At 31.1% G+C, this 25,607-nt stretch overlaps 4 protein-coding genes and 1 long non-coding RNA gene across 5 annotated transcripts; 3 read left to right on the top strand and 2 right to left on the bottom strand.

Annotated features, from left to right (window-relative positions):
• Window positions 1–17: 17 nt before the first annotated feature.
• Window positions 18–1,416, bottom strand: LOC130893389 (DNA repair protein XRCC3). The gene is made up of 5 exons (XM_057799449.1): window positions 1,336–1,416; window positions 1,142–1,282; window positions 899–1,087; window positions 502–848; window positions 18–243 (listed from the first exon to the last, which is right to left on the bottom strand). The coding sequence occupies exons 1-5, from the start codon at window positions 1,388–1,390 to the stop codon at window positions 34–36; spliced, it is 942 nt and encodes a 313-aa protein (XP_057655432.1). The 5' UTR covers window positions 1,391–1,416; the 3' UTR covers window positions 18–33.
• A 308-nt stretch (window positions 1,417–1,724) lies between these two features.
• LOC130893390 (uncharacterized) lies at window positions 1,725–4,342 on the top strand. Its single transcript, XM_057799450.1, has 4 exons — window positions 1,725–2,166; window positions 2,232–2,558; window positions 3,473–3,774; window positions 3,837–4,342. The coding sequence occupies exons 1-4, from the start codon at window positions 1,782–1,784 to the stop codon at window positions 4,278–4,280; spliced, it is 1,458 nt and encodes a 485-aa protein (XP_057655433.1). The 5' UTR covers window positions 1,725–1,781; the 3' UTR covers window positions 4,281–4,342.
• Window positions 4,343–5,054: 712 nt separating this feature from the next.
• Window positions 5,055–14,338, top strand: LOC130893391 (neutral alpha-glucosidase C-like). The gene is made up of 15 exons (XM_057799452.1): window positions 5,055–5,658; window positions 5,795–5,872; window positions 6,304–6,525; window positions 6,687–6,846; window positions 7,512–7,729; window positions 7,790–7,985; window positions 8,039–8,363; window positions 10,052–10,296; window positions 10,353–10,610; window positions 10,663–10,903; window positions 12,431–12,591; window positions 12,658–12,768; window positions 12,845–12,966; window positions 13,712–13,785; window positions 14,192–14,338. The coding sequence occupies exons 1-15, from the start codon at window positions 5,651–5,653 to the stop codon at window positions 14,296–14,298; spliced, it is 2,526 nt and encodes an 841-aa protein (XP_057655435.1). The 5' UTR covers window positions 5,055–5,650; the 3' UTR covers window positions 14,299–14,338.
• LOC130893393 (uncharacterized) lies at window positions 14,281–18,531 on the bottom strand. Its single transcript, XR_009059198.1, has 2 exons — window positions 18,404–18,531; window positions 14,281–14,728 (listed from the first exon to the last, which is right to left on the bottom strand). It is a non-coding gene; the product is annotated as an uncharacterized LOC130893393 (long non-coding RNA).
• LOC130893392 (nose resistant to fluoxetine protein 6-like) lies at window positions 17,161–24,839 on the top strand. The gene is made up of 12 exons (XM_057799453.1): window positions 17,161–17,437; window positions 18,657–18,866; window positions 19,095–19,294; window positions 19,490–19,692; window positions 20,895–21,210; window positions 22,426–22,589; window positions 22,668–22,836; window positions 22,923–23,116; window positions 23,184–23,309; window positions 24,022–24,227; window positions 24,301–24,443; window positions 24,591–24,839. The coding sequence occupies exons 1-12, from the start codon at window positions 17,302–17,304 to the stop codon at window positions 24,747–24,749; spliced, it is 2,226 nt and encodes a 741-aa protein (XP_057655436.1). The 5' UTR covers window positions 17,161–17,301; the 3' UTR covers window positions 24,750–24,839.
• The last annotated feature ends 768 nt before the right edge of the window (window positions 24,840–25,607 follow it).

Genomic DNA, 25,607 nt, shown 5'->3' on the forward strand with positions numbered 1-25,607 from the left:
TAAAAAATAACACAATAATTAAAATATATTTTATTAATATTCCATACAATCTTCGTTTTGTAAACCTTCTTCGGTTATGGAAAAGCTGCACCTTCCAGTTGGTACGTCCGGTGAAAAAACCACTTCGAATTCCCTTAACGTGCTGTTGTTATTTCTTGTTATTTGACATCTATAATTGATGCTGTTAGTCCAGACAAGGCCAAGACAAGGTTCCGTTTTATTTTTAATAATATCTTCAGTCACCTTTATAAAATATACTCTAATTATATTTCGAATCGCAAAAAAATATAACACAGATGATGTCTGAATGTTTATAATGAAACTTGAGGAATTTAAAGGGAAAACATGGAATCAACGGAGAGAAGAATAAAGAAAAGAGTGGAAAAATGGATAGAAAAAGACTGAAAAGAAAAACCCCAATACTTTTATATTGAAATGAGCACTAGGTATTCCTCTATGATGAATAAACAATTTATTAGAAAAATAACGAAACGTTCTTACTTGATTGGTGCAAACAACAGCCGCCTTAAATTCTTCATTGATTATTTTCAATTTAGTAACTAAATCAATTATCTCTCTACTTCTGGCCAGCACTTCATTTTCGTTTTCCCCACGAAACGGTCCTGCTATAGAATCAACAACGACTAAACCGATATTTTCCTTCCTGAACAAAATAGGTAGCTCAGTTGATAAACAATTTTGTAATTGTTGAATATCTGTAACGTGTTTCAGGAAAACCGAACTTTCAAAATCGTTTTCTGATAAATTGTGTTTAGCTTTGAAAATATTTGCGAGGTGATGAAACCTTTTCGAAGGGAAAACATCTTCTGTGCAAATATAAACCACCCCTAAAAATGGTTTATTGAATGATGGAACCTAAATTTTCTGTCCAGTAAACCTGTTTCTAATCCGTTTTTATGTAAAGGTAATTGAGCTTGAAGAGCTAGTTGGAGGCAAAACTGAGTCTTTCCGACGCCACTACAACCGAATATTTCTATAATACCATTCACGGGGATTCCGCCTCTAATTAGAGAGTTTATAGCGATACAACCCGTACTTAACCGTCTCCAAGGTACAATATCAATAGCTACGATTCATTGTAGATATAAAATAGTATTTATTTAAATAAAATAATAAATACCTCTGATTATTTTATTCGGATTGTGTACATTTTTGGAAATCTTTATTCGAATTTCTAGTAACTCTTCACAAGATAAATCGGTGATTTCTATTAATTTTTGAATGTCTGTTATTAAGAATTTTAAAGTTGTATCTATATTATCTGCAATATAACATCCTATAAATACTTCATATTATCAATTTTAATGTTCTTACATTCAATTAGTTTTTTACATACTTCGGGAGAAACTATTCGTTCTACTTCATACATATTAAATTTTTAGGTTACATTTGTTTTTATCATAGATAACGGATGTTTCTTCTGTTTTAATTTTACGTGATAATTTACCCCGCTTATTCAATTCCTGTCTTGCTAATACTAATAGATAATAGTTGAAAATTTGTTGGGAAGGGACCTAAGTTAGTATTAGAAATATATAGATTCGAATTTCCTAATATTGAAATCATATTTATAAATATATAATACCATGACGACATCAGATAGAAATGGCTGGTATTTCTCACAACCGAGATCAACTCCCGTTGACGGTGACAATTGACAAGAGGCGCCAATTATCTTTATACTTACCCCTTTTGGACCCGTTACGTAACTTGATTGTCAAATTTGTTGATCAGATTTTCAATTTATCGTCTGTCAAACAATGCATTATATCCAAATAGCAATTTCCATGTTACTTCTCACCCAAACTATCGCTTTATTTGGTGATTCATTGAAAAAGCTTCGTCAAAAGGCTTCCGAGGTTTACAGGACTCAAAGTAGTGAGAAATCTCTAAATTTTTTAGGACATATCGCTTCAGATTATCCAGGAACGAATCCAAAATATTTAAAAATCAACGAGGACTTATGGGAAAATTACTATTCTTGTTTAAGAGCCCAACAAAATTATATCGGAGATAATTTGTCGTTATGTCCAGAAGCGATTTTGGGGTTTGAGGGTGGAAATGTGAAATTAGAATGTAAAATATGCGTTAGTCCTCTAGAAGCCGAACTAATGGAATTAGTTGTTTGGCAATGGGCTGCCAAAGGTTATAAACTCAGGTCATTGGTAGATTCATACCTCGTCCTAACCTTTCTTTGTATATTTTTCTAGACGGTTTACATTTGGAACCAGTTGAATTTCATGAAAATATTATACTATCACCGAAAGAAAAAACTTTACATATTTATAATTTAGACAGCACTCATTCTGGTCAATATATGTGTACTTTGGGCGAAGCCGCTACTGCTCCCTATTTTTTAACAGTGATCAGTGTTAATGACAGTAATTTTGACGCCGTACACAATCAACGAGCACCGCTTGGTCCTTATCCCAAAGTACCCGAATATTTAAACGAGTACAATTTAGTTTTAGATACTGAATGGTCTGATTGGTCCACGTGTAGTACTTGCGGAATTGTCGGTAAAAAACATAAATTAGGTAAGTATATATGAATCATCGATCAATAATATTAAACTTAATGTTACCACCACACTAACTACACTATCCGAAGGCCATCGAACTGTACGAATATCATCAAATATTACATAACATCCATAAAGCTCACTTAATAAATTATTCACTCAGTTCTGATGTTTTCTTCCATATTCGCGTCATATAGATTCGATCCCTAAATTGATTCTGTTCATATACATAATTTAGAGTTGACGCGTTTTACACAGCCCTACTCGTTCGAAATTCATTTTAATTGTAATCCACAAACAAATCTGTCAATACAATCATATAATTAATTGTTAGTTCTATGGTTGCCGTGCTTGTCATAAAAATTCCGTCATTTTGCTAGCAACTTTTTTGACATTAGAGTTGTTTGTTGTGATTTATGTAATATTTTGTTATTGTTTTTGTTGTTTTAATTAATAAAAATTCCATCTATATTATTAAAAGTATGTGGATATAATTTGTGAGATTATTTAACCAACAAAATCAAGTTTAATATGTTCAAAATATTTGGTAAAATGTTGCTTAAAAATTTTCAACGAGAGACATTATTAAGGTATGTTGTAATTCTGATTATCTACAACTTTTTAATCTAACCAGTTTTAAATATTTGAAGTTAATTCATCATATATTAGTTGTCATTGTATTCGAAAATGAATATCTACAGTGTTTTTCAAAAAGTGTGTTGTAGTTATACTTACATGACTTTTGTATGTACTTACGTAATCTCCTCTTGATCTTAGCCCCATTAGAAACTCCAACTTGATAAAAGTTTACAATGTATGTTGATAAGAACTGGATTTATCTGTTTTTGATCTCTCATCGATTAAATAAAGTGTAAGAATTAAAAAAAACAGTCGTTTTGAAATATATTTATATTTTTATTGGTTTCTTAGGTTATTGTAGCGTTTATTCAAAAGAAACTAAAAGTACAACCTCAAAAGAGAACGAAATCAATACTAATTTCAGCGTTAGTCATAACAAAACTATCAAAACAGTTCAAAATGCAGATTTTGAATTATTTAACGTTTTTAAATTTGGCATACCTTGTAATTCTCACATAATGCCGATAAGTATTGGTGAACTGCCACCTGTACGAACAAGAAACAACGAAATAATCACCGGGTTTTGTAAATTAAAGTGCCCCACGAATGAAATTTTTCTAGTTAAGGATAAACATGGTAACGTCATAGAAAAGGTGATTCAAATTAGACCAAAAATCATTCAAAAATGTGATAAATTTCTAAACACCTATTTCAGGCTAATAATTCGGCGGGTATTTACTCGATGTTACAGCCTCTTCCCCCACTGGAGCCCCCGGTAGCAAGACAAGTTATATACGGGGTGAAAGGCAAAAGTATAATATTAAGTTGTCCCGGGAGCTTGAACACCGATTCGCCGATTCAATGGCAAATCGGTAGTAAAAAGTTAATACCGGAAATAATATCTTCCGAATCTAAAGGGAGGATTTTTATTACAATCACTGATAGAATTCGTATTAATCAAGCGAAAATATCGGATTCGAATGTTTACAGTTGTTGGCAACATGACGAACTGGCCGGTACAATAAGGCTCGTAGTGGAAAAGAAGATCGAATTTAATTTCAATCATACAGTTATGTTGATAGGGATTGTGGTTATTTTGGTTGTTTTTTTGAAAATTTTTGTGAAAGCAATCGTTGGGAGAAAATACGCTAAAGTTTAGTGCAATTGTAATTTAGGTTATGTTGATTTTTGAAGAAAAAAACAATAAAAACTATCGAAAAATTTGTTATTTATTTTTTCCTCGTATAACTACCCTTAACTTCATTCATGTTTGTAATTAAGTCGATTTAAGTATTAAGAATTTAAAATAAATATTATTCGTTGTAATATTTATCTCCAAAAATTCTGTTTAAAGCATAAACGATATTTTAAATCAAATTTTATAAGAAATTTCGAGATTTTAAAACATAATATAATGTATAGGTACATGATCAGTTGATAGTACGAAGTCCAACTAAAAAAAAGAAGAACTTAGTATCAACCAAATGAACTACAGCTTCTATTGAAGTGGCTCTTCGAATTTATCTAAGCATGAACAAATTTAAATAAAAATGATTAGATATAATATTAATCACTCAAAATGTTTTTGTATATCACATATTTTATAAGAAAGAAAAGATTTCAAATTCAATTAAATAATTTCGGGTAGATGGTCAACCTCCAAGATCGATGTTTACTTACTAAAAAAGAAGAATCATAGATGATTAAAATTAGACAATATAAGAAAACAGCTGATCTGAACAGTTTAAAGCAAATACATGTAGATCTGTGGTTACGGGTACTAAAGGTTTTAAAAACGTTTACATAGCGGTGTTGCCATAATTTAAAATATTTTTATCATACAAAGGATTTTGGAATGAAACTACGAATTTGAAATTTTTTATTGCATTTATTTAAGGTAGATATTTTTCGTTGGGACATATTTTATACAAAAATAAACAGTACTTTAGATTAGGATATTCGTTTTTCTATGAACTTTATCTTGGCAAATAAAATCGAAGGTCAAATTCTGCTATTTCATAACCATTTATCAATGCACTCAAGTGTTATTTATATTATTTACAAACGATAAAAAAATTATTAACTTCATATAGAGTGTTTGTTATTTCCTCTTATAAACGAAATAACTTGAGTTGGTAATATACAGATTGAAATTTATAAAAATCTAACTTTTAGATAACAACATAACCATTAATACAATTATAAGAAAAAATTTCCTCATAAATGTAAAGAATTTCTGTTTAATCATGTGAGCAGACGATAGAGGGGTCAGAAGAATTACATAAACAAATTATTTATTAAAAGATATCAAGCGGGAAGAGTTTTCATATTGACTCCACTCTGTATATCTTACGAATTAATTTTTCGATAATGATGCATCATCGGGGGGAGATAAAAGTGTGATAAAAACAACTTTTTATCATAATATTTTCGAGTAATTATTAAAAATTAGAGTAAACACCATTCAGTAACTTAACCTGGATTCATTAAAATATAACAGATATTTTCAACTCGAACTTCGTCTTAACAATGTTAAGGTATGTATCAACGATTGTTATTTAATTATTATACGAAGTAACAAACACATAATTCAGAAATATTAAAAACTATGTCAAATAAGCATGTTGTAAACTACATACCTCATAATAAATTAGTCCATTTTTTTCCTTGCAGGTTATTAATGCTCGTATTGTTTCTTAATTATGGTTCAACAGACATTTATAAATCATGTAAAGACATCAATTTTTGCAAGTAAGTCCTGAATAATAAAAACTATTGCTCTTGAACTATGAAATGAATCTATTAAAATGACTTTTACTTCAATAATAAACGGACAAGTGCTATACTTCTTCTTTTAAATTAGAAAGGCCTCGGTTGATAAGGTTATTCAGCGCTTATGATTGGCTTTTTCAGACGAATAAATATCATTATAAACATTTTGACTATCGGAATATGATTTTTATACTGATTTTATTTTTATTCCGTTATAAACAAAATTGAAATTAAACGATAAATACAAAATTATAATATGAATGATCTTGAAATGTTGGTTGCCTACATAGTACAAATATGTTTCGAGGAAATAAGACAAACGATAAAAGAGAAGAAGAAAAGTCAAACTATGTTTTAAATAAATTCAGTTATGGAATATTTTCTTTAATTAGTTATTTAAAACATTCTAGAGAACTGAGAAACATTGAACCAGTGCAATTTAGTCCCCAGTTTGATGAAATTAGTGAAGATAACAATGTGGTCACAATTCCATTAGTTAATAAAGATAAACAAGAACTTGATTTAAAAATAACTATCCTTGAAAATTATACAGTAAGAGTAAAGGTTACGGAAAAAAATAAAACAAGATATGAATTGAAAGACGTTTTATTTAAAGAACCAGATGTTTTAGAGTAAGTTTGAGCATGAATTAGTTTTTATATTTCTTTATTTATCAGTTTAGTTCGCAATACCAAAATAGGGTAAACACAAAGTTCATTTTTATTAAATAAATACTATTTAAAATAACGAAAACTTTTTTTATACGCCGTATAATGTTTCAAAATATTACTAGAGTCGTCGTAGACAAATCAAACGCCGATTTAGTAACATTATCGCCAAAAGATGGATCTCTCAAAGTTGTTATAACATCAGGAACTTCGTTCAAGGTAGAATTTTATTATGAGGATATTTTGGAAATAGTTTTCGTAGGGGAAAATTTGGTATTCAGTCAGGTAAGTACATTTTAACACGCTTATATTAGCTCCACCTGTACGCGGGTTTGTTCGTAACACTCCTTTGGACAACCTTACCAACTACACCGTTACGGCTCGATACAAGTTTCGACGAGACGGTGGTGGCAATTCAAAAATTGAAAATACAAACAAAACATCATCAACAGTACTTAGATGATCAAAAACCAAGTCATTAAACTCGATAAGAGTCATAAAACAATCGAAGAGCGTTTACATTAAAGCAAAAAAATCTGTTAATGGGTCGAAAAACGATGTTGAGTTCAATTTTTTCAATTATCGGGCACATAGCAACAAGAATTTTGCAATTTACCGCCATTTTTTGTTGTAACGCATTAATCGCCTGCTTACGTCACCAGCGCCGATAGAGTTTCGCCCGAAACTACAGCAGCATCAACATCCCGTGGTTTTACCGTTATATCCGGTTGATATGGGGTTTTATTCGCTTCGTGTCGTATTTTTGGTCACGATATCGAAGTCTGGATCGACGAAGGTTCGTTATAAATATTGAATGGTGCCGAAATTTACCAACAACACGTACTTTAGACGCTACGACAAAACCTTTGCTCTAATTTTATCAATAAATCAACTTTTCGAGGGTCAAAATGGCGTTCTAGTCCATTCTGTTTTGTCGTACATAATTGCAGGTGGATAACGCTTTCGGATTCGTCGCCGAATTTTCCGATATCATCCAACTGTACGGTCTCCACCATCACGCCGTCAAATTAGAGTTACCAGTCACGAAGGATTCGTCCGGAAAGGTTTTATCGGATCCTTACAGAAACAGAAATTCGGATAACGCCAATTACCCGGCCAACGGGCTCGGCCCTTTATACGGAACAGTTCCGGTCGTTTATGGACATTCGTGAGTGAACTTCGATGATAACTCGCTCGACCGATGTGTACTAAATCGTTTTCGTTCCAGCGAAAAACACACTTCCGGTATATTTTTACACAACGCCGCCGAACAATGGGTGGATCTGTGGTACAATTCGACTTCCGGTTACGTTTATTTCATGGCGGAAAGCGGCGCGTTGGATTTGTTCATTTTACTCGGCGATACGCCGAAAGCGGTCGTTAGACAGTTTACCGGATTGACAGGCGTCGCGCACATGCCTCAGGTACCGAAATTTTTTTTGTTTCCGATCGCGTTTTCACGATATTTCTCCTTCAGTTGTGGACCCTCGGTTACCACCAGTGTCGTTGGTCGTATTTTACACAAGAAGACGCTTGGAACGTCGTCACTTCGATGAGCCGGAACCATTTTCCGCTAGACGCCATTTGGCTGGACATCGATTACACCGACGAGAAAAAGTATTTCACTTGGAATCCGGTCAATTATTCGGATCCGATCCAATTCCAAGCAAACATATCCGGAGCGAATAAAAAGTTGGTGGCGATTATTGATCCTCATATTAAAGTCGATGTAAATTATCCAGTTTACGAAGGAGCCAAAGATAAATATTTCGTACAATGGTCGAACGGAACCGATTACGTTGGTTAGTACATTTTAGATCGATCGTGTTGCGCGCAGTTTTCAAAATCTAATAAATTTCTATCAATATCCAACGGCGACTATCAATATCTATGAATATTATTTTTTTTTTCGATATCTGGCAATATTTGTGAACGTTTTCTTTGTCTATCAATGTCTATAAATCTTTCTAGGCGTGTCTATCACTCTCTATAGATGAGCCAATGTCTATACACTCCCACCATTTTGTCTCAATATTAATCAATGTCTATAAACATTTCTAGAAGTGTCTATCGCTTTCTATGAATATCTGTCGATGTCTATAGACTTCTACCACCTTCTGTCAATTTTAATCAATGTCTATGAACATTTCTAGAAGTGTCTATCGCTTTCTATGAATATCTGTCAATGTCTATAGACTTGTACCATCTTCTGTCAATTCTAATCAATGTCTATAAACATTTCTAGAAGTGTCTATCACTTTCTATGAATATCTGTCAATGTCTATAGACTTGTACCACCTTCTGTCAATTCTAATCAATGTCTATGAACATTTCTAGAAGTGTCTATCACTTTCTATGAATATCTGTCAATGTCTATAGACTTCTACCACCTTCTGTCAATACTAATCAATGTCTATAAACATTTCTAGGATTGTCTATCACTTTCTATGAATATCTGTCAATGTCTATAGACTTCTACCACCTTCTGTCAATTCTAATCAATGTCTATGAACATTTCTAGGATTGTCTATCACTTTCTATGAATATCTGTCAATGTCTATAGACTTCTACCACCTTCTGTCAATACTAATCAATGTCTATAAACATTTCTAGGATTGTCTATCACTTTCTATGAATATCTGTCAATGTCTATAGACTTCTACCACCTTCTGTCAATTCTAATCAATGTCTATAATCATTTCTAGAAGTGTCTATCACTTTCTATGAATATCTGTCAATGTCTATAGACTTCTACCACCTTCTGTCAATACTAATCAATGTCTATAAACATTTCTAGAAGTGTCTGTCGCTTTCTATGAATATCTTACAATGTCTATAGACTTCTACCACCTTCTGTCAATTCTAATCAATGTCTATGAACATTTCTAGGATTGTCTATCACTTTCTATGAATATCTGTCAATGTCTATAGACTTCTACCATCTTCTGTCAATACTAATCAATGTCTATAATCATTTCTAGAAGTGTCTATCACTTTCTATGAATATCTGTCAATGTCTATAGACTTCTACCACCTTCTGTCAATACTAATCAATGTCTATAAACATTTCTAGAAGTGTCTGTCGCTTTCTATGAATATCTTACAATGTCTATAGACTTCTACCACCTTCTGTCAATTCTAATCAATGTCTATGAACATTTCTAGGATTGTCTATCACTTTCTATGAATATCTGTCAATGTCTATAGACTTCTACCATCTTCTGTCAATACTAATCAATGTCTATAATCATTTCTAGAAGTGTCTATCACTTTCTATGAATATCTGTCAATGTCTATAGACTTCTACCACCTTCTGTCAATACTAATCAATGTCTATAAACATTTCTAGAAGTGTCTGTCGCTTTCTATGAATATCTTACAATGTCTATAGACTTCTGCTGTAAATGTCATTGAATCTGTATATTTATATTAAAGTCTACCGGCATTAATATGTGTCATCCTCGTCTTGATGTCGAATGGACAATTTCAGGTAGTTGTTGGCCCGGTCCGTCGAGTTACATCGACTTCCTCAATCCGGAAGCTCGAAATTATTACTCAAGTTGGTATAGCTACGACAAATTTGTGAATTCCACCTCGACTTTGGCCGGTATTTGGAACGACATGAACGAACCGTCAGTATTCGACGATTCGACCGAAAAAAGTTTGCCGTACGACGTTCTACACTACGGAGAAGTTCAACACAGAGACGTACACAACATTTACGGTTTACTTCACGTACGAATTACCGTACTAATAATTTAAATCGATTTATACGCGGATATTAATTGTAGACAATGAGTACCCACAAAGGATTGATGGATAGAGATAACGGTACGATTAGACCGTTCATTTTGACGCGTTCCACTTTTGCCGGAAGTCAACGTTACGCCGCCATGTGGACGGGAGACAATACCGCCGATTGGCCGTACCTACAGATCAGTTACTCCGAGTGCCTCCTATCAAATATAGTCGGTTTAGTTTTTTGCGGAGCAGACGTCGGTGGGTTTTTCGACGAACCTACCGCGGAGCTACTTCAAAGATGGTACCAAGTGAGTTAGGAACAATCCAGGTGACGCTCGGATGGTTATAATTTTGTTTTAGGCCGCTATATGGTTGCCTTTCTTCAGAGGACATGCCTCGAACACCGTCGGACGAAGGGAACCCTATCTATTCGAGAAAGACGTTCAAAATGTTATCCGGAACGCTATGGAAGTGAGATATAGTCACATACCCATGTGGTATACTTTGTTTTACGAGCACACCATTTCTGGGGATCCAGTTATAAGGCCTATATTCTACGAATATCCAGGAACTACAAATCAGGACTATCATATTTTGTTGGGTGAGTATATTGAATGTATCCGGTAGGAATCGGTGAGTTGATGAACAGCTTTTATGAAAAAATATGATATTTGTAATATTTTTTTGAAAATTAAGTGAAGTTGTTGATCTCTTTCTGCTAAATGTTGTTTCCAAAAAGGAAAAACAAGTTGCAAGTAGTGATTTATAATCAAAAAATATCAAAAATGCCAAAGAACAATAAATAACGTAGCATGTTTCGTTAATAATTGAAAACATTTTATTTGTCAAGTCTTGAGGTTGAAATATTGAAATTTCTTGAACAAATTGAACATTCGAAATCATTTTTTGCGGTTTACAGTCCCTATCAAACATGAGAAAAACGTAGCAAATAATTTCAAAGTACTGGGTACATGAAGTTTTTAAATTTTTCTAATTAAAACAACCTGCAATTCATATTCCATCTCAATCTCAATATTTTAAGCTCAAGTTGAAACTTTTTCACTTATTTAAGTTACATCCTGTATATAACCAGTTATAGAATCAATTTTACTAGTGGAAAATCACATGGAATTTCAGTTAATACGTAAAAATCATCCTTATATTGTAAAACTGATATAAACTTCCAATAAGCACCCTTATAGTTGTACTTTTTTTAAATAAATACTATATAAACATTTCTAGACATAATAAACATACAAATATATATGATTTTTGTTTGTGTGAAATTAGTTTTAGTATTTATGAAGTTTTTAAATTTTTCTAATTAAAACAACCTGCAATTCATATTCCATCTCAATCTCAATATTTTAAGCTCAAGTTGAAACGTTTTCACTTATTTATGTTACATCCTGTGTATAACCACTTATAGAATCAATTTTACTAGTGGAAAATCACATGGAATTTCAGTTATTACGTAAAAATCATCCTTATATTGTAAAACTTATATAAACTTCCAATAAGTAGCCTTATAGTTGTCGTTTTTTTAAATACAAAACTATATAAACATTTCTAGCAATAAACATACAAATATATATGATTTTTGTTTGTATGAAATTAGTTTTAGTATTTATTTTAACTAGCTAATCAATATAAATCATGTTATTATAATTTTTTATTTGACTTACGGTTGATTTTATAGAGGTATTTGAAATCCAACTCCAATTTCGCAATTCAAGAAAGTTTTTTCAACAATTTGATGGCATAATATGTATAAAATACACAAATCTCACTTATAAACTATCTGAGAGTCTTAAAGAAATTAAAAATCAAAAATATTTGTAACATAAACGACTTTTCTAGAAATGAGAAATATATAACGTCAATTGTCAAATATCATAAAACGGTTGCCAACATAAACCATAGTTCTACGCTGGTCATAGAAAAATTGAAACTTTTCAATTTGTCAATGTTTCTACTTGATGTGGCTTATTTTCTACTAAACGGATTTTAGTTCAAATTAGCGATAGTTCAATCATATTTAGAGGTTACGTTTATTATTTGTTTATAACTTTGGTGGAAATACTTTTGATTGTATTTAATTCAAGCAAAAATGTTTAATATTTTGAAGGCTCGTCTATTCTGGCTAGACCTGTTATGGATAAAGGAGCTAAAAGTGTAAATGTGAGTTTCCCAGGTACTAAAGATGTTTACTGGTACAGGTTAGACGATGATTCTTATAAAATATTCTCCGGTGATAGTTCGACGATTATTACTGTTGACATGATTACAGTAAGTGAAAAAATATTACAATTCAATTGACTATTTAGAAAACAACACAAATGATATTTGTTTTAGTCGCCATATTTCTATAAAGGAGGCAGTATTATAGCAAGAAAAAATGAAAATCGATACTCGACGACTGATATGCAGTCAGATCCGTTCGATTTATACATTACCTTAGATTCTGTATGTATTTTAACAACGTTGCCAGACGTTTAAAGAAGAAATACTCCGCTAGAATTCTAGTTTCTTTTCTTTTCAGAATGGAGAAGCCGAAGGGACGTTGTACGTGGATGATTATACAAGTTTCAAATATAGAGACGAAAAACTTTATTTTTATGTTCGTATAAACTACATAACGGAAACCGGGGGAATTTCTATTGAGTAAGTACTTTAAAAAAATTTATCTTTATCAGCAATTTTTTTTAATTGTATACAAGGTATGTTGAAAAATCTGAATTTTTTGTGTGAAATTCATATTTTTTAACAAACCTTGTTTACTATATTTTAAAATTTTACAAAACTTGTCACGTTATAGTAAATAATAAAAAGAATCTTGATATACGAGGTGAGTTTAATATTTGTTTAGATATTTTTCGTATTTTTTGGAAAATAATAATTTTGAAACAAAAGTATAATCTTTCTATAACTACGAGGGGAACTATTTTTGATCTTGTCGATCGTAAGGAGAAAGGCATAACACGTCGACCGATTTCGATCTTCTTGGATCTCATCAGGAGAAGGCAAAATAATCAGGTACCTTTTTTTTGATAACAAGGAAAACAGTACAAACTATCGACCGATTTCGATCTAATTAGTTCTCGTCAGTAAAGGGCAATATACTCACGTTTGTCTTTTTTTGGCAACAACGAGAAAAGAACACAAACTATGGACCGGTTTCGATCTATTCGGATCTCATCAGAAGAAAGCAAGGTTGTCACGTTTTTCTTTTTTTTTATAGCAACAATCTATCGACCGGTTTTGATCTGATTAGTTCTCATCAGTAGAAAGTATAAAATCACAGTTTTGCTTCATAATAAAGGCCTGAACGTGCTTTTTTTTCGATCCTTGTTCTTCTGAAGACTCTTATTGTAGCAAAAATTCATATTTTTTAACATTTTTTTTAAAGGAAAATTAACGGTGGAGAGGGGGACTTTGTTGTGAACATCAAGCAAGTTATAGTAGTCAAACCTTCAAATTTAGGTGAGGTTATTCGAAAAATATACGTAATTGTTTGGAAGTTTCGATCATATCAATTTATAGAGAATATAAACAACAATTTATGATAAGAATATCGCTATATGTAGTTCAATCGATATACCTAGTGATATACAGGGCGTTTTATTAATAATAAAAATGTTTCTTTAAACTACGACCGAAAACGCCACGTCTTAGATTCTAATTTGTCATTTTTTGACGTTTCCTCGTAAGTTTTTTTCATATTTTCAATGGATTTCCCTTTATTTTATTTGTTTGATCAAATTTTTATCGATTTCCTATCCCCGTTTCTTAATTCTGCTTCTTTTTCAAATAAATTTCTCTAAATTGATTGATTGGAACTTTCGAATCACCCTGTATAGATAAATCAATTCTATTTATTTTCTTCTAGGCACAAATAAATACGTTTATGAACATCTAGCTGACGGTGCGGCATTGAAAAGTGTTGATTTGTGTCAACGATTAAAAAAAAATCGAAAAGTCAGTTTAGTATTTTAATTTTTGTAAAATAATTTTATTAAATATATTCGATAGCATATCAATGTGTTTACACCCCATTTCCGACAAGTTTTATCAACTAAATTTGGCAATAAAACTCGGAATTATTAAGAAATCTCACTAATGACAGTGATAGAATATGTTCTCTCGTATATTGATTGTGTGACGTAAAAAATCTCCAGTAGGTTTTGTGTCCGTATGTCGTTGGGTAGATGATAATTTAATGGCTTCCCTGAGCTTGAAACTCCGCCTTTTTTAACGACAACTCGCCACTCCTTCAAAAGTTTCGGGTGTTACCGGTCCACGTAATCTGACGAACTATTTATCTAACTGCCAACGTTGCCAAACCTACATCTATTTACGGAAAACTAATAAATTCAATCCGATATCACCTAAAACGCTAATAGATTTACTTCTCGCGAAAAGTGGCCTAAAAATAAATAGCGAATATTTTATTATTAAACTTATGTATAAATTTAAATTCCCATAGAATAAAAATGGCTACAACAGACTAGGAATGTTGCTAATTCAACTTCACCTCTTGGGAATCAAGTTATTAATCTATTTATATTTGTTATATTAATTTTCACCTACACTTCTTTATTCGGTTCACAAAAAAATATGCAATTTCTACGTAATTTTCTCATCAACCTACGATTTTTATAAAATCCGAATTGGCAACACGGTAACTGCCTATTTCATCATAGTAACAAAAAATCTAAACGCTAACGGTCATAATTTGTCCGACAACTAATTTTGCTAGCAATGTTGCCAAATTATCTATAATGAAAGTAGATGTGGTATTTTCCATATTATGTTAATTGAAAAATGAAATTTATTTCTCCAGAATGAAGTTTTGTGATTCGTGTTTATTTTAATCGAATGATGGGTAACATAATCTCGCAGTTTTCGCAATTGAAGCTAATAACATTTCTTTCTTCTATAAATTATATAATGACTAAATATTTGATTTTTTCGGTACTTAGTTAGTTTTTGGGTGATGCTCGTGAAAATTACACGATTCATATAAATTTGGATACAATATTTCAAATTTTTTGTATCTTCTTTGTCTAAATTAACATAATAGAACTTATGAAACTTGTTTATTTTGCAATTATTTATTGACAGTAATTTAAAGCTGGCAACGTTGCGTTTCTCTTCCAGCTGATTTATATTTCGTGACGTGGCTGTTTGAGGTCATTAAAAAATGAAATATCGTAATTAATTGTCCGGACTTGCGGGATAATAAGAAATTTAGCAAAATTCTTTTCCTCAAATTAAATATAACTTTGTGTAAAAAGTTTTCTGAATTAAATACACACACACAAATATTACCGATCGACATTTGGTCGATATTTTTATCAACCATAACCTCACTAAATTCAAAATATTAAGAATATACATTTTTTTTAAAACTACACCCTGTATACATACGAAACACGTAAATAACAATGGAATATGAAAAGAAAAAAATTATAGAAGAACAAAAAATAAAACGTCTCAAGTTCATTCAAGTTTAATAGACATATTAGTATGTTTCCCATTAGAGAGGTGACCTTTGAAGAAGCGTTGTTTTGCACATACAAAGCGATGTAAAATTTCCTGCATCGGGCGGCATTTCTAGGATATTATTCACGTACATACGCGACATCATTACCAAACAAGCGAAATATATATTGTTAGTTGAAAATTATACGATTTATGATACCGATTTCAACATTATTCAGAATTCAAACTCGTTTCTTCGTTGTAGTCGGTTAAATATAATGTTTATGAATCACGTTGTTCGCAAAACCCGACTATTATGACGAATAACAATTTTTTTCAACAACAAACTGTTAGAGACGATCGAGATTCAACGTACAGGGTGACCAAATAAAATTATTAATCAATGGTGAACAATATATTCAGTAATTTAGTTCCCAGTGACTATTTCGAGTTTTCAAACATAAAAAAGTAGCTCGGGGCAAAGAAATTTGATTCCAACGTATACTTTTTGATACGATCGACAAATTTGATGGTTTGGAAAATGGAATAGAACTCAAACTACGAAATTTCCAACAAAAAAAACTTTCCAGTAGTTTTCGTTAATTATATTGATCGTGGTACACCCTGTATATACACAAATTTAGATATGAGATAGCATTTTTATAATTACAATAATTTTGAATTAATTGAAGTTTTTTTTTTGGAAATATCAAAACATAATTGCTAGTAAAAAAAACTATGGAAACTTTTATAAAATAGTAAACAAATTATAATTTCGTTTTTATATACAGGATGTTGTAAAAGGTCAAAAATGACGTAAAATTAACTGGATTTAGAAATATTTCGACTGAACGTTACTTTCAATTCGAAATATTGAAAAATCAAAATGGTTCATTGACCTATGGATTTCTGGGTGATCAAAATAATCAGGAGTTAGTTCATACAGGGTGTAACAATACATATTTAGGTATATGGATTATTTAAAAAACTTTACCAAGCAAAATAGTAGGTAAATTTAAAATCCATACTAAAAAACGGCCGTATATGGTTAAGAATAAAGTATTAATACACCCTATTCGACAGATTTAGTCCCCTCGGATTATTTTCTGTTCCTACACTGAAAAAAATGAATCTGTGGTCGAAGATTTTCTCCAGTTAAATCGCCCCGTTGATTAAAACCGCCTTTATCATAAAGTAGGTCATAGAAAGAGCGCGCGGAATATCTCATATCAATAATAATGTAAAAGCTCCGAGGGAAAAAATATTTTTTTCGTTTGATTCGGTACTTTTCGAATCTCCCTCGTATCGTAACAATTTTTGTACGATGCTTAAACGCTCAAACAAAAACAATATTATTGTAAACACTTCGTCTCCCACCTGTTGTTGAATAGCATCGGCGGCAAGGTTTACACGTGCACCTCCAAGAATTATTTTCAAAACTTAATATACTTTCGTTGTGGTATCAGAAGAGCGAGGTCAGTTCTTCATTCTACACTGTTATCGTCGAAAAATAAAATGATAGACGTATTCCCGAGGAGGGTAAACAAATTTTTTGTGGTATTTTTCATTTTTAATAATTGGGTATCGGGTAATAGCGATACAGGTTTATTAAAAAATATGAATAATGTTTCTGTGTATGTGGAATTGCCAGGTAAGCACAAATTTGATATTAATTGTTTATAAATCGATATTCTGTGATGAGGTAATCAATTGGGATTTACCCGATGCGTATTCAAATTACTATACACGTTGTCCCCCGAAGAAAAAACTAGTTTTATTTCTAATTCCATCTTATGAATGGTATATAAAGTCGAAATTTAGTATAAAACTTTCATTTATTAATAAATGTAACGTATTAGGGCGATTTTAGAATTTATTATATCGTCAAAAGGGTTAAAATCGAATTATTAAGGCTCAAAATAAAATAAGGACATTTTAAATAAATCTTAATCATATAATTTCAAAATTAATATTATGTAAACAACATATTATCCTAAATTTTCATTTTAATGTTGATAATAAGAATTTAATAAACTTGTATTGGGTCATAGATGAACTGAAATGTCAAAAAACACGGTTTTCAACCAAATCTATTTGTTACAAACTTATTCTGACGTAATTGACGAATTTCTATTTTCTATAATTCAATAAATGACCCTGTCCTTTCATGTTAAATCATTTAAATTCACCGTTTCGTGTGAAACAAGCTTTAACGATAAAAAAATCAAAACATTTATCTTATTACAATTTAATATGAAGTAAAACAAGTGAAACCTTTAAAAACATCCATTCTTCAGAATAAATTCAAGTTCAAAAACCGAGATTTAATTATGCCGACAATTACTGATGAATAAATAAAGTCATTAATTACAATCAAAGGAAGTGCAGTTGAAATTTAACAAAGTGTATTTGGAGGTAATATCCTTGAACGTTATTTTTTACGTCTGGTCATATAGGCAATACACTATTTTAATATCATGAAATTGAAGAACGCCAATGAAAATTTTGATAATCGATAAAGTAAACAATATTAAAACATTCTATAAATTATAAACGCAATCAAAAACTAGTTTGAAATAACGGAAACTCAAATTACTATTTAATTATATATACATACTCTGTACGACTGTGTCGGAATTCAACATGAAAATAATGAACTGTTGTCTTCGCATTCTTTTACACTCACTTTTGCACAAGAACATTATACATAAATATAAAATAAAATAAAAATAACGTATAACGAATGTCGATAACGGATAACGTAAATGACATGACTTTTCTTCTTCTTTTTTATGGTTGATTTCTTCTTGACGCTAGTTGGAATCTTCTACTAAATAGACAACCAACATTATCGTTTTATTTGTTTTAAGGTAATAATTTGACGTATTATAATGCGGAAAATAATGGAAATGTTGAACTTAATTCACCAATAGCTACTGAAGAAACGGAATATATAAATTTCAACGCTAGTTTCCAAATAATACAAGGTGCTATCAAAAATATTTCAAATCCTGATTGCGTTAAAGATTTTAAATACGTTTTAGAAGCCATAGGGCGAAAAGAGAGATGGGCATTAGAAAGTAAGTTAATTTATTTGATGATAACGTGGAAAAATTATATAATTTCGTATTTATTTATAATTTATTTTGATTATATGAAATTAACTAAAAGAAAATGGTATACATACCTACTAGTCAGGCAACACTCGATACTGCCACGTATTGCATTAAATCTACATCATTTTGAACATTTAGAGATAAAAATCTGTTTTCTTCGGGAAATAATTTGAAAAAAAATTTGATTTTTAGTGATTGATTCGTTTTCTAAGCATCCGGAAAATATTTTATACGGAAACTATTACCAGCTTGGTAATTTTGATGAGTGCATCAAAATAAATGATTATGACGCTAGTATCGTTAAAGTACAGTACTGTTTGATTGATATTTATTTGAAAAAAAATTTTGTCGATCCTTCAAAACATACTAGAACCGAGGATATGGCGATGGGGGTATGTATAAATATTATATTTACAAAGTTAGTACCATTTTTATAATAGTAACATAAAATGTTTTCCAAATACAATGTTTAGTTTCAAAAATTGATACCAGGGGTGCCCGTTCATCTAAATCGACTGAACCCTACGATTAAATTTACGAAAAATGTCATCTTTTGATTATAATTACTTTTTAAATGTTCTTTTTAGAGAAATAGATCGATTTTTGATAAAAATTTCCTGCATTGGTCGATTTGTTTACCATCTTCTTGTTCTACGCACGATGCAGACATATTTGTCCGCAGTATATTTTCTTCGTTCTCCCCAAAATACGATGTTTTTATTGATGATAATCTCCCAACATGCGAAACTGATAAAATATTACCAATAACAACTGGAGAAATAATTTATGGGTAAGTCAAGTTTTCGTCCATTTAAAATTTAATTGGAACCACCCTGTACATTTTATATATTAATAAGATCCCCCTATGAACGCAACAATTGTACAACCTTCTGTTTATTTTCATTCAAACGCCGTGGTTTATCGCGAATCGACAGAAGTTCGGCAACACTGTCGAAACATATTATCGTGTTCGTGCTTCAGACAGTTGTGTCTGGGTCATTGAACTCGCCGCTACCAAATAGTTCAATTTTTGATGAATGATATATCAAATTATTGTCCAAACAGTTTTTAATTTCTGTAGAAAAGGGATTTTTGATACGAGGAGTTCGAAAAATATATCAGCTTCTCGGTAAAAAAATTATTATAGGAGAAAAATTCATGAAAATTGAATTTCTCGGAAAACTATACATTTGATCTGAAAATTAACATGATTTTTGAACTTTTCGTACAAAAATACATGATATACATAATTTTTTATATTCTTTCAATATAAAAATGTATAATTAAAAATTATCTCAAAAAATCGACAAATTTGGGAAAAAATTTTGACACGCTCGTATAAAAAGTTCCATATCTCGAAAACCAGTTGAGATATCGATATATTTTTGACATGAATCAATTGAGAAAACGTGTGTCTAAGTGACTTTTAATATTGGATTCCTTCAATTTCACAGTTTTGAGAAATATACAGGGTTAAAGTTTATAATAGTTTTTATACGTTCGAGATAAACTGTTTTCACCCTTAAAAACTCTCCCCCTTCCCCATCCCGACCTCATATACCCTAATTTCTTATCATATTCTCTTCCTTATCTAATAATTTCAAAAATAATATACAGGGTGTATCTAAATTAATACGATAAAATTCAAGAGGTGATTGCTTCGAGATATCACCTTTAAAAGGTGGTGACTAATATTCCGGTTAAGGTAGAAACTTTAAATTCTGTCATTTTCGCGGAATTGTAACTGAAAATCCTCGTTTTATTTAAAAATATTTTTTTTATCAAATTTTTTCACCGAAAGTAATATCTGCTATTTATAATTTATTATTTTTTTTTAATAAATTATTAGAACTAATCACCTTTAGCCAAAAATACGTGTCATGGATTCCCAAATACGTTTATAAGAAATCTTGGAAAGGGGCGGACTGAGGAAAATTTGTTCTGTCGCATAATATAATTTGTTATTTATAAAATTGTTTTTTCGTTATTTAGAACTATAGTTGGGGCGTTTTTGACATTCACCGTCATGGCGACGTTTTTCGATTGTTGGTGTCTATATTATCATCGAAAAAACGTCGACGCCAACTCGAATTCTCAACTACAAAAACAATTTAATACCGTAAAAGAAACGCTTGTCTGTTTCTCTCTCATAAACACAACTCGAAGATTTTTCCACACCAAACCGAACCAACTGAATCTGGAATCGATTTGCGGTATAAAATTCATATCGATGTTCATTATTTTAGTCGGTCATTCGTTGATATTCATCTTCGGGGGACCTATTATCAATACGAGTTTCTTTCTCGAGGTGAGTACCTTCGATAAAGACGTTTAACGTCACTCAATAAGTCGTGTAACTGACACACAGATGGCGCTGTCATTGTCAAATCCATATGACGTTTATGTAGTACCAACATTTAAGTGACTCTACTTTTATAGTATTTTCAAAAGTGCACGTAGTCCAAGTACACCAGAAAACATCAAAAAAATCCAAATTTAATCGTAAATTTAATTTCTGAACGGATTTCAGTCGGTAAACCACGTCCAAAAACACAACAATCAGCTGTGAAGGTCATGGCTTCGCTATTTTATTTATTACATTAGTCTTTATGAAAAAAATCGATTTTTGGTGAAAAAAACGTGTTTTTCTTACTTAGTCACACGACTTATTGAGTGATAATATATTTTTATCCCGCAGCCATAAAAATAAAATCGACATAACATCATCTGTCAACGGCCATATTTTTTATAGAACACTTTAACATACATAAGTTGCTTTATTATATCTCAACTACTCATATTTATATAAAATAAATGAATAAATTGATAATAATATTTGCCCAGATATTGAATTATTAGTCATAGTTTTTACCTATAATAATTGAGAATACGTGGCAACACTGAAATGGAACAATCTACAACTATATAAGGAATAAAGATAACAATCGTTGGTGTACGTCTAATAGAAAGAGATAGTCGATCTCTAAGGCGTAAAAAATATGAAATAGCCTCGTTCTCAGGTACCAAATGGTTGAAAATATTTACGTAAAGTTCTAGCTTGAACCCAAAGCCCTTTATATCTATATCTAAGTAGTACCTGGTACTTTACAGCAACGTTCCAATTCATATATATGAATTTGACATATTGAAAACTAAACGTGAGATTAATAATAAAAATATTAAGTTAAATGAGCGGGAAACCGTCTTTACAAGCGGTGTCGTGCTTCGTGTGTGGCAATGGGGTGGAGTAGAGCAAAAAATTTTATCTGTTTTAAAATCGTCTGGTGGTTCCCAAAAAAGGGATGATTTAAAACGGTTGGTTTATCGAAATTTCATTTTTTCACAACAATGAGTAGTTTTCACACATAAAAAAAAAATCACGCGGTAGATTTTGAAAAAAAAAAGGTTAAATATAACTTAAATTCAAATTTTAATGTTTTGTTTTACGAAATTCCACGTCTTTTTACCATCAGTGACTGGACTATATTTCATTTCCTTTTGTTATGTAATTATTATTTTTTAGACGGCCACGAAAACAGAGCACGCAATTTTTATAAACAGCCCTATTATCGTCGACACGTTTTTATTAATTAGTGCCTTTTTAATGTGTCGACTTTTATTATTAGAACTGGATAAAAGAAAAGGGAAAATTAACTTTTTAATGTTATACATAGCCAGATATATCAGGTGAGTTTCGAATTAAACAAAAATGAAAAACTGTCATTTTTTTACAGCGTTGCCACAACAAAAATATAAATTTTTCAGACTGACGCCTGCGTATGCGGTTATATTAGGATTATACGTCACGTATTTACCTCGAATAGGTTCGGGACCGTTATGGAATTCACGTGTAAGCTTAGAAAAAGAAAGATGCGAAAATTCATGGTGGCTCAATCTCCTATATATTAATAATTACGTAGGAACCGATAATCTAGTGAGTCAAATTAAACAGCCTACTAAAAATGACAGTCTAGCTTCTAAATTTGAACGGGAGGGTTTTTTAGCGTTTCTTTTTTCTAGTGTATGTTTCAATCTTGGTATTTAGCAGTGGATTATCATCTTTTTATACTTGCTCCGTTCGTGATATACCCTCTATGGAAAAAACCGAAATTAGGAGAAGCCATTTTGTTCTTCTGTTTCCTAGCGTCTATTTTCGTACCTTTTACGATTACATACATCGAGGGATTAGATCCAACAATGATGGGTTATCCGCCGTAAGTGTAGAAGCGAAATTTTAAAAAATTATATGAAAAAATTCTTTTATTTAGTGATTAATTTCAGGGAAGTAAATGATCTTGGAAGGAACTTCTATTTCGTAAATTATTATATAAAAACTCACATGAGATGTAGCTCCTACTGTATAGGATTATTTTACGCGTATATGGTGCATAAAATACAAAGCAATTCGTGAGTACTCCAATTAATTAATACATTAAATCACTTTAAAGTTAACACATCCACTCAATGTTGACACTGACACTTCGATCACGGTTCTGTCTCTCGTTTCTTCTCGTTCTTGTGAAGTTTATTCAACTCGAACAGCGTTGCCAGATTCGTCGACGAATTTCATACAAGTGAATTATAAATATTATTTAACTGATTAATTTGTTTTGTTACTAAAATTATTGATTTAAAAACAATTTTGCTTTGAAATTTTTCAAATTCTAATAAAAAATTCCAATCTCTCGGTAATAAAATTTTAGTTAAAGATCTTTTAAATTAAAGGAAATATTTGAACTCTGGCAACAGCGAGGTGATACACGAACAGCTGTGTATTCGATTTTTTATAATCGGTTATATTCGATTAACTTCGTTATTAAGTTGTGGTGTACATACTCCATACCGAGAACATAGAGTTATTATAAAACATAGAGTGAACAAAATATGATGTGCCATGACGTGGAAGTTTCTCTTTAATATTAATTCTATTTATGTAAGCCTAAATAAACTGTCATCTGTCAAACTAATGCCTCATTACCGGTTCGGTACGACTTGGGGAAACTACACTCACAACTCTAAGTGTTGTTGTAGTGGTAGTGTAAATAGTGTGTGGAGTATAATATACAGGGTGATTATTTTTTGTTGTTATTATACAGGAACCGCTCAATTTTCATTTCAGTGAGAAGATACCGACATACGCGAATGTGTTGGGGTGGATTTTCGCTATAACTTGCGGAGCAGCTTCAATTTTAGGGGTTGGCGTTTTTTACGAATCAGATCATGTTCCGAATATCATCGAAAACGCTTTTTACTCGGCTTTGCATAGAGTCGGTTGGTCAATTTCAGTCGGATGGACACTTTTGGCTTGTGTTACTAATAACGCAGGTAAAATGTTATACCCGACGACCTCGCATCACTCTTATATTGAAAATTACACTAATTTTTTCGTTTATTTTAGGTTTAGTTAATAAATTTTTATCCCACAAATTTTTTATTCCGGCAAGTAGGTTGACGTATTGCGCTTATTTAGCGAATGGATTAGTCGAAGTTTACAGCGCTGGTATAATGAGACAACCTGTATATTTGGGTATATTCGAACTGGTAAGTAAACATTGACATCAATGTTTCGTTTTAAAATTACATTTTTTAAATATTTATATCGGGTACGATTTTTTTGCCGGTCGGTGTATAACCACCTTTAGCTAATATTTTATATTGTATGATATTGTTTTAGTGAATTTATTTTAGGTTTGTAAAACGTCCGGTCACGTCATAACAACTTTCGCTATGGCATTTTTATTGTGTATAGTTTTTGAATCTCCAATTCACGGAATGGAAAAGATTTTGTTGAGGAACGATACGAAAAAAAATCAAAAATCACATCAAAATGGAAATTTATCCGCGTGAAAATCGGATGTAATTTATAATAGTGTTAATTATTTGTATTGGAAAAAAAAATGTGATAAATATTTATTTAATAAAGTATACGAAAACGTTTTTGAGTTTTTTTCTGATAGTCAACTATAGTAAAAACTGGAAAAATAATACAACGTGGCAACAATGGAAAACAACTGTTTGCAAACTTAACGACTGAGAAAGTGAAAAGTTGGTAACACTTATTTGTTCGAAGTAGATTTTGTACTTTTCTAAAAGCGTATGTTTAATGCCAATTTTAGTATTTGAAAATAATAAAGTGACTGTGTTATACCTTATTCTTGGAAATTCACATTGGGATCTATACGTAAACATATAAAAGTAAATGGTGAGTCTATTTTAATTTAAATAGTTGAGAACAAATCGAGGTTAAGGATTGAAGATATGTATTCATATTATTTGTTAATATAATAACTAATAGGTATTAATTAATAATGTTGTTTTAAAAGGTAATGTTTTTTTATTGGTTATTTTCACTGAACAGTAAATACAATCACAATTTTTTCTAATTTCGAAAAAGATAGAAAAGAAGACGTATGACAGTAAGGAAATTATACCAACAAGACAAAAAATTATCAACTAATATTTAAAACTTCTTCTTTTTTATTTCACTAATTTTTGTGTAAAAGAACTACTTTTTGTATTGTTCTTTAGTAAACTATTACAGCATAATTTAATTTAAAATTATGTAAAAAAGTATACTTCTGAAACATAGACACGTTTTTTTAGACTTTCAACATTTCTTTTGCTTTTTTATGCAAATTTCACAACTGTATAGAGTTTATTTTCGAAAAAATAACTGTACATATTTAGTAAATTTTTTTATACTAC

Source organism: Diorhabda carinulata, chromosome 4 (genome assembly GCF_026250575.1).
Source record: "Diorhabda carinulata isolate Delta chromosome 4, icDioCari1.1, whole genome shotgun sequence".
NCBI classification, from domain to species: Eukaryota; Metazoa; Arthropoda; class Insecta; order Coleoptera; family Chrysomelidae; genus Diorhabda; species Diorhabda carinulata.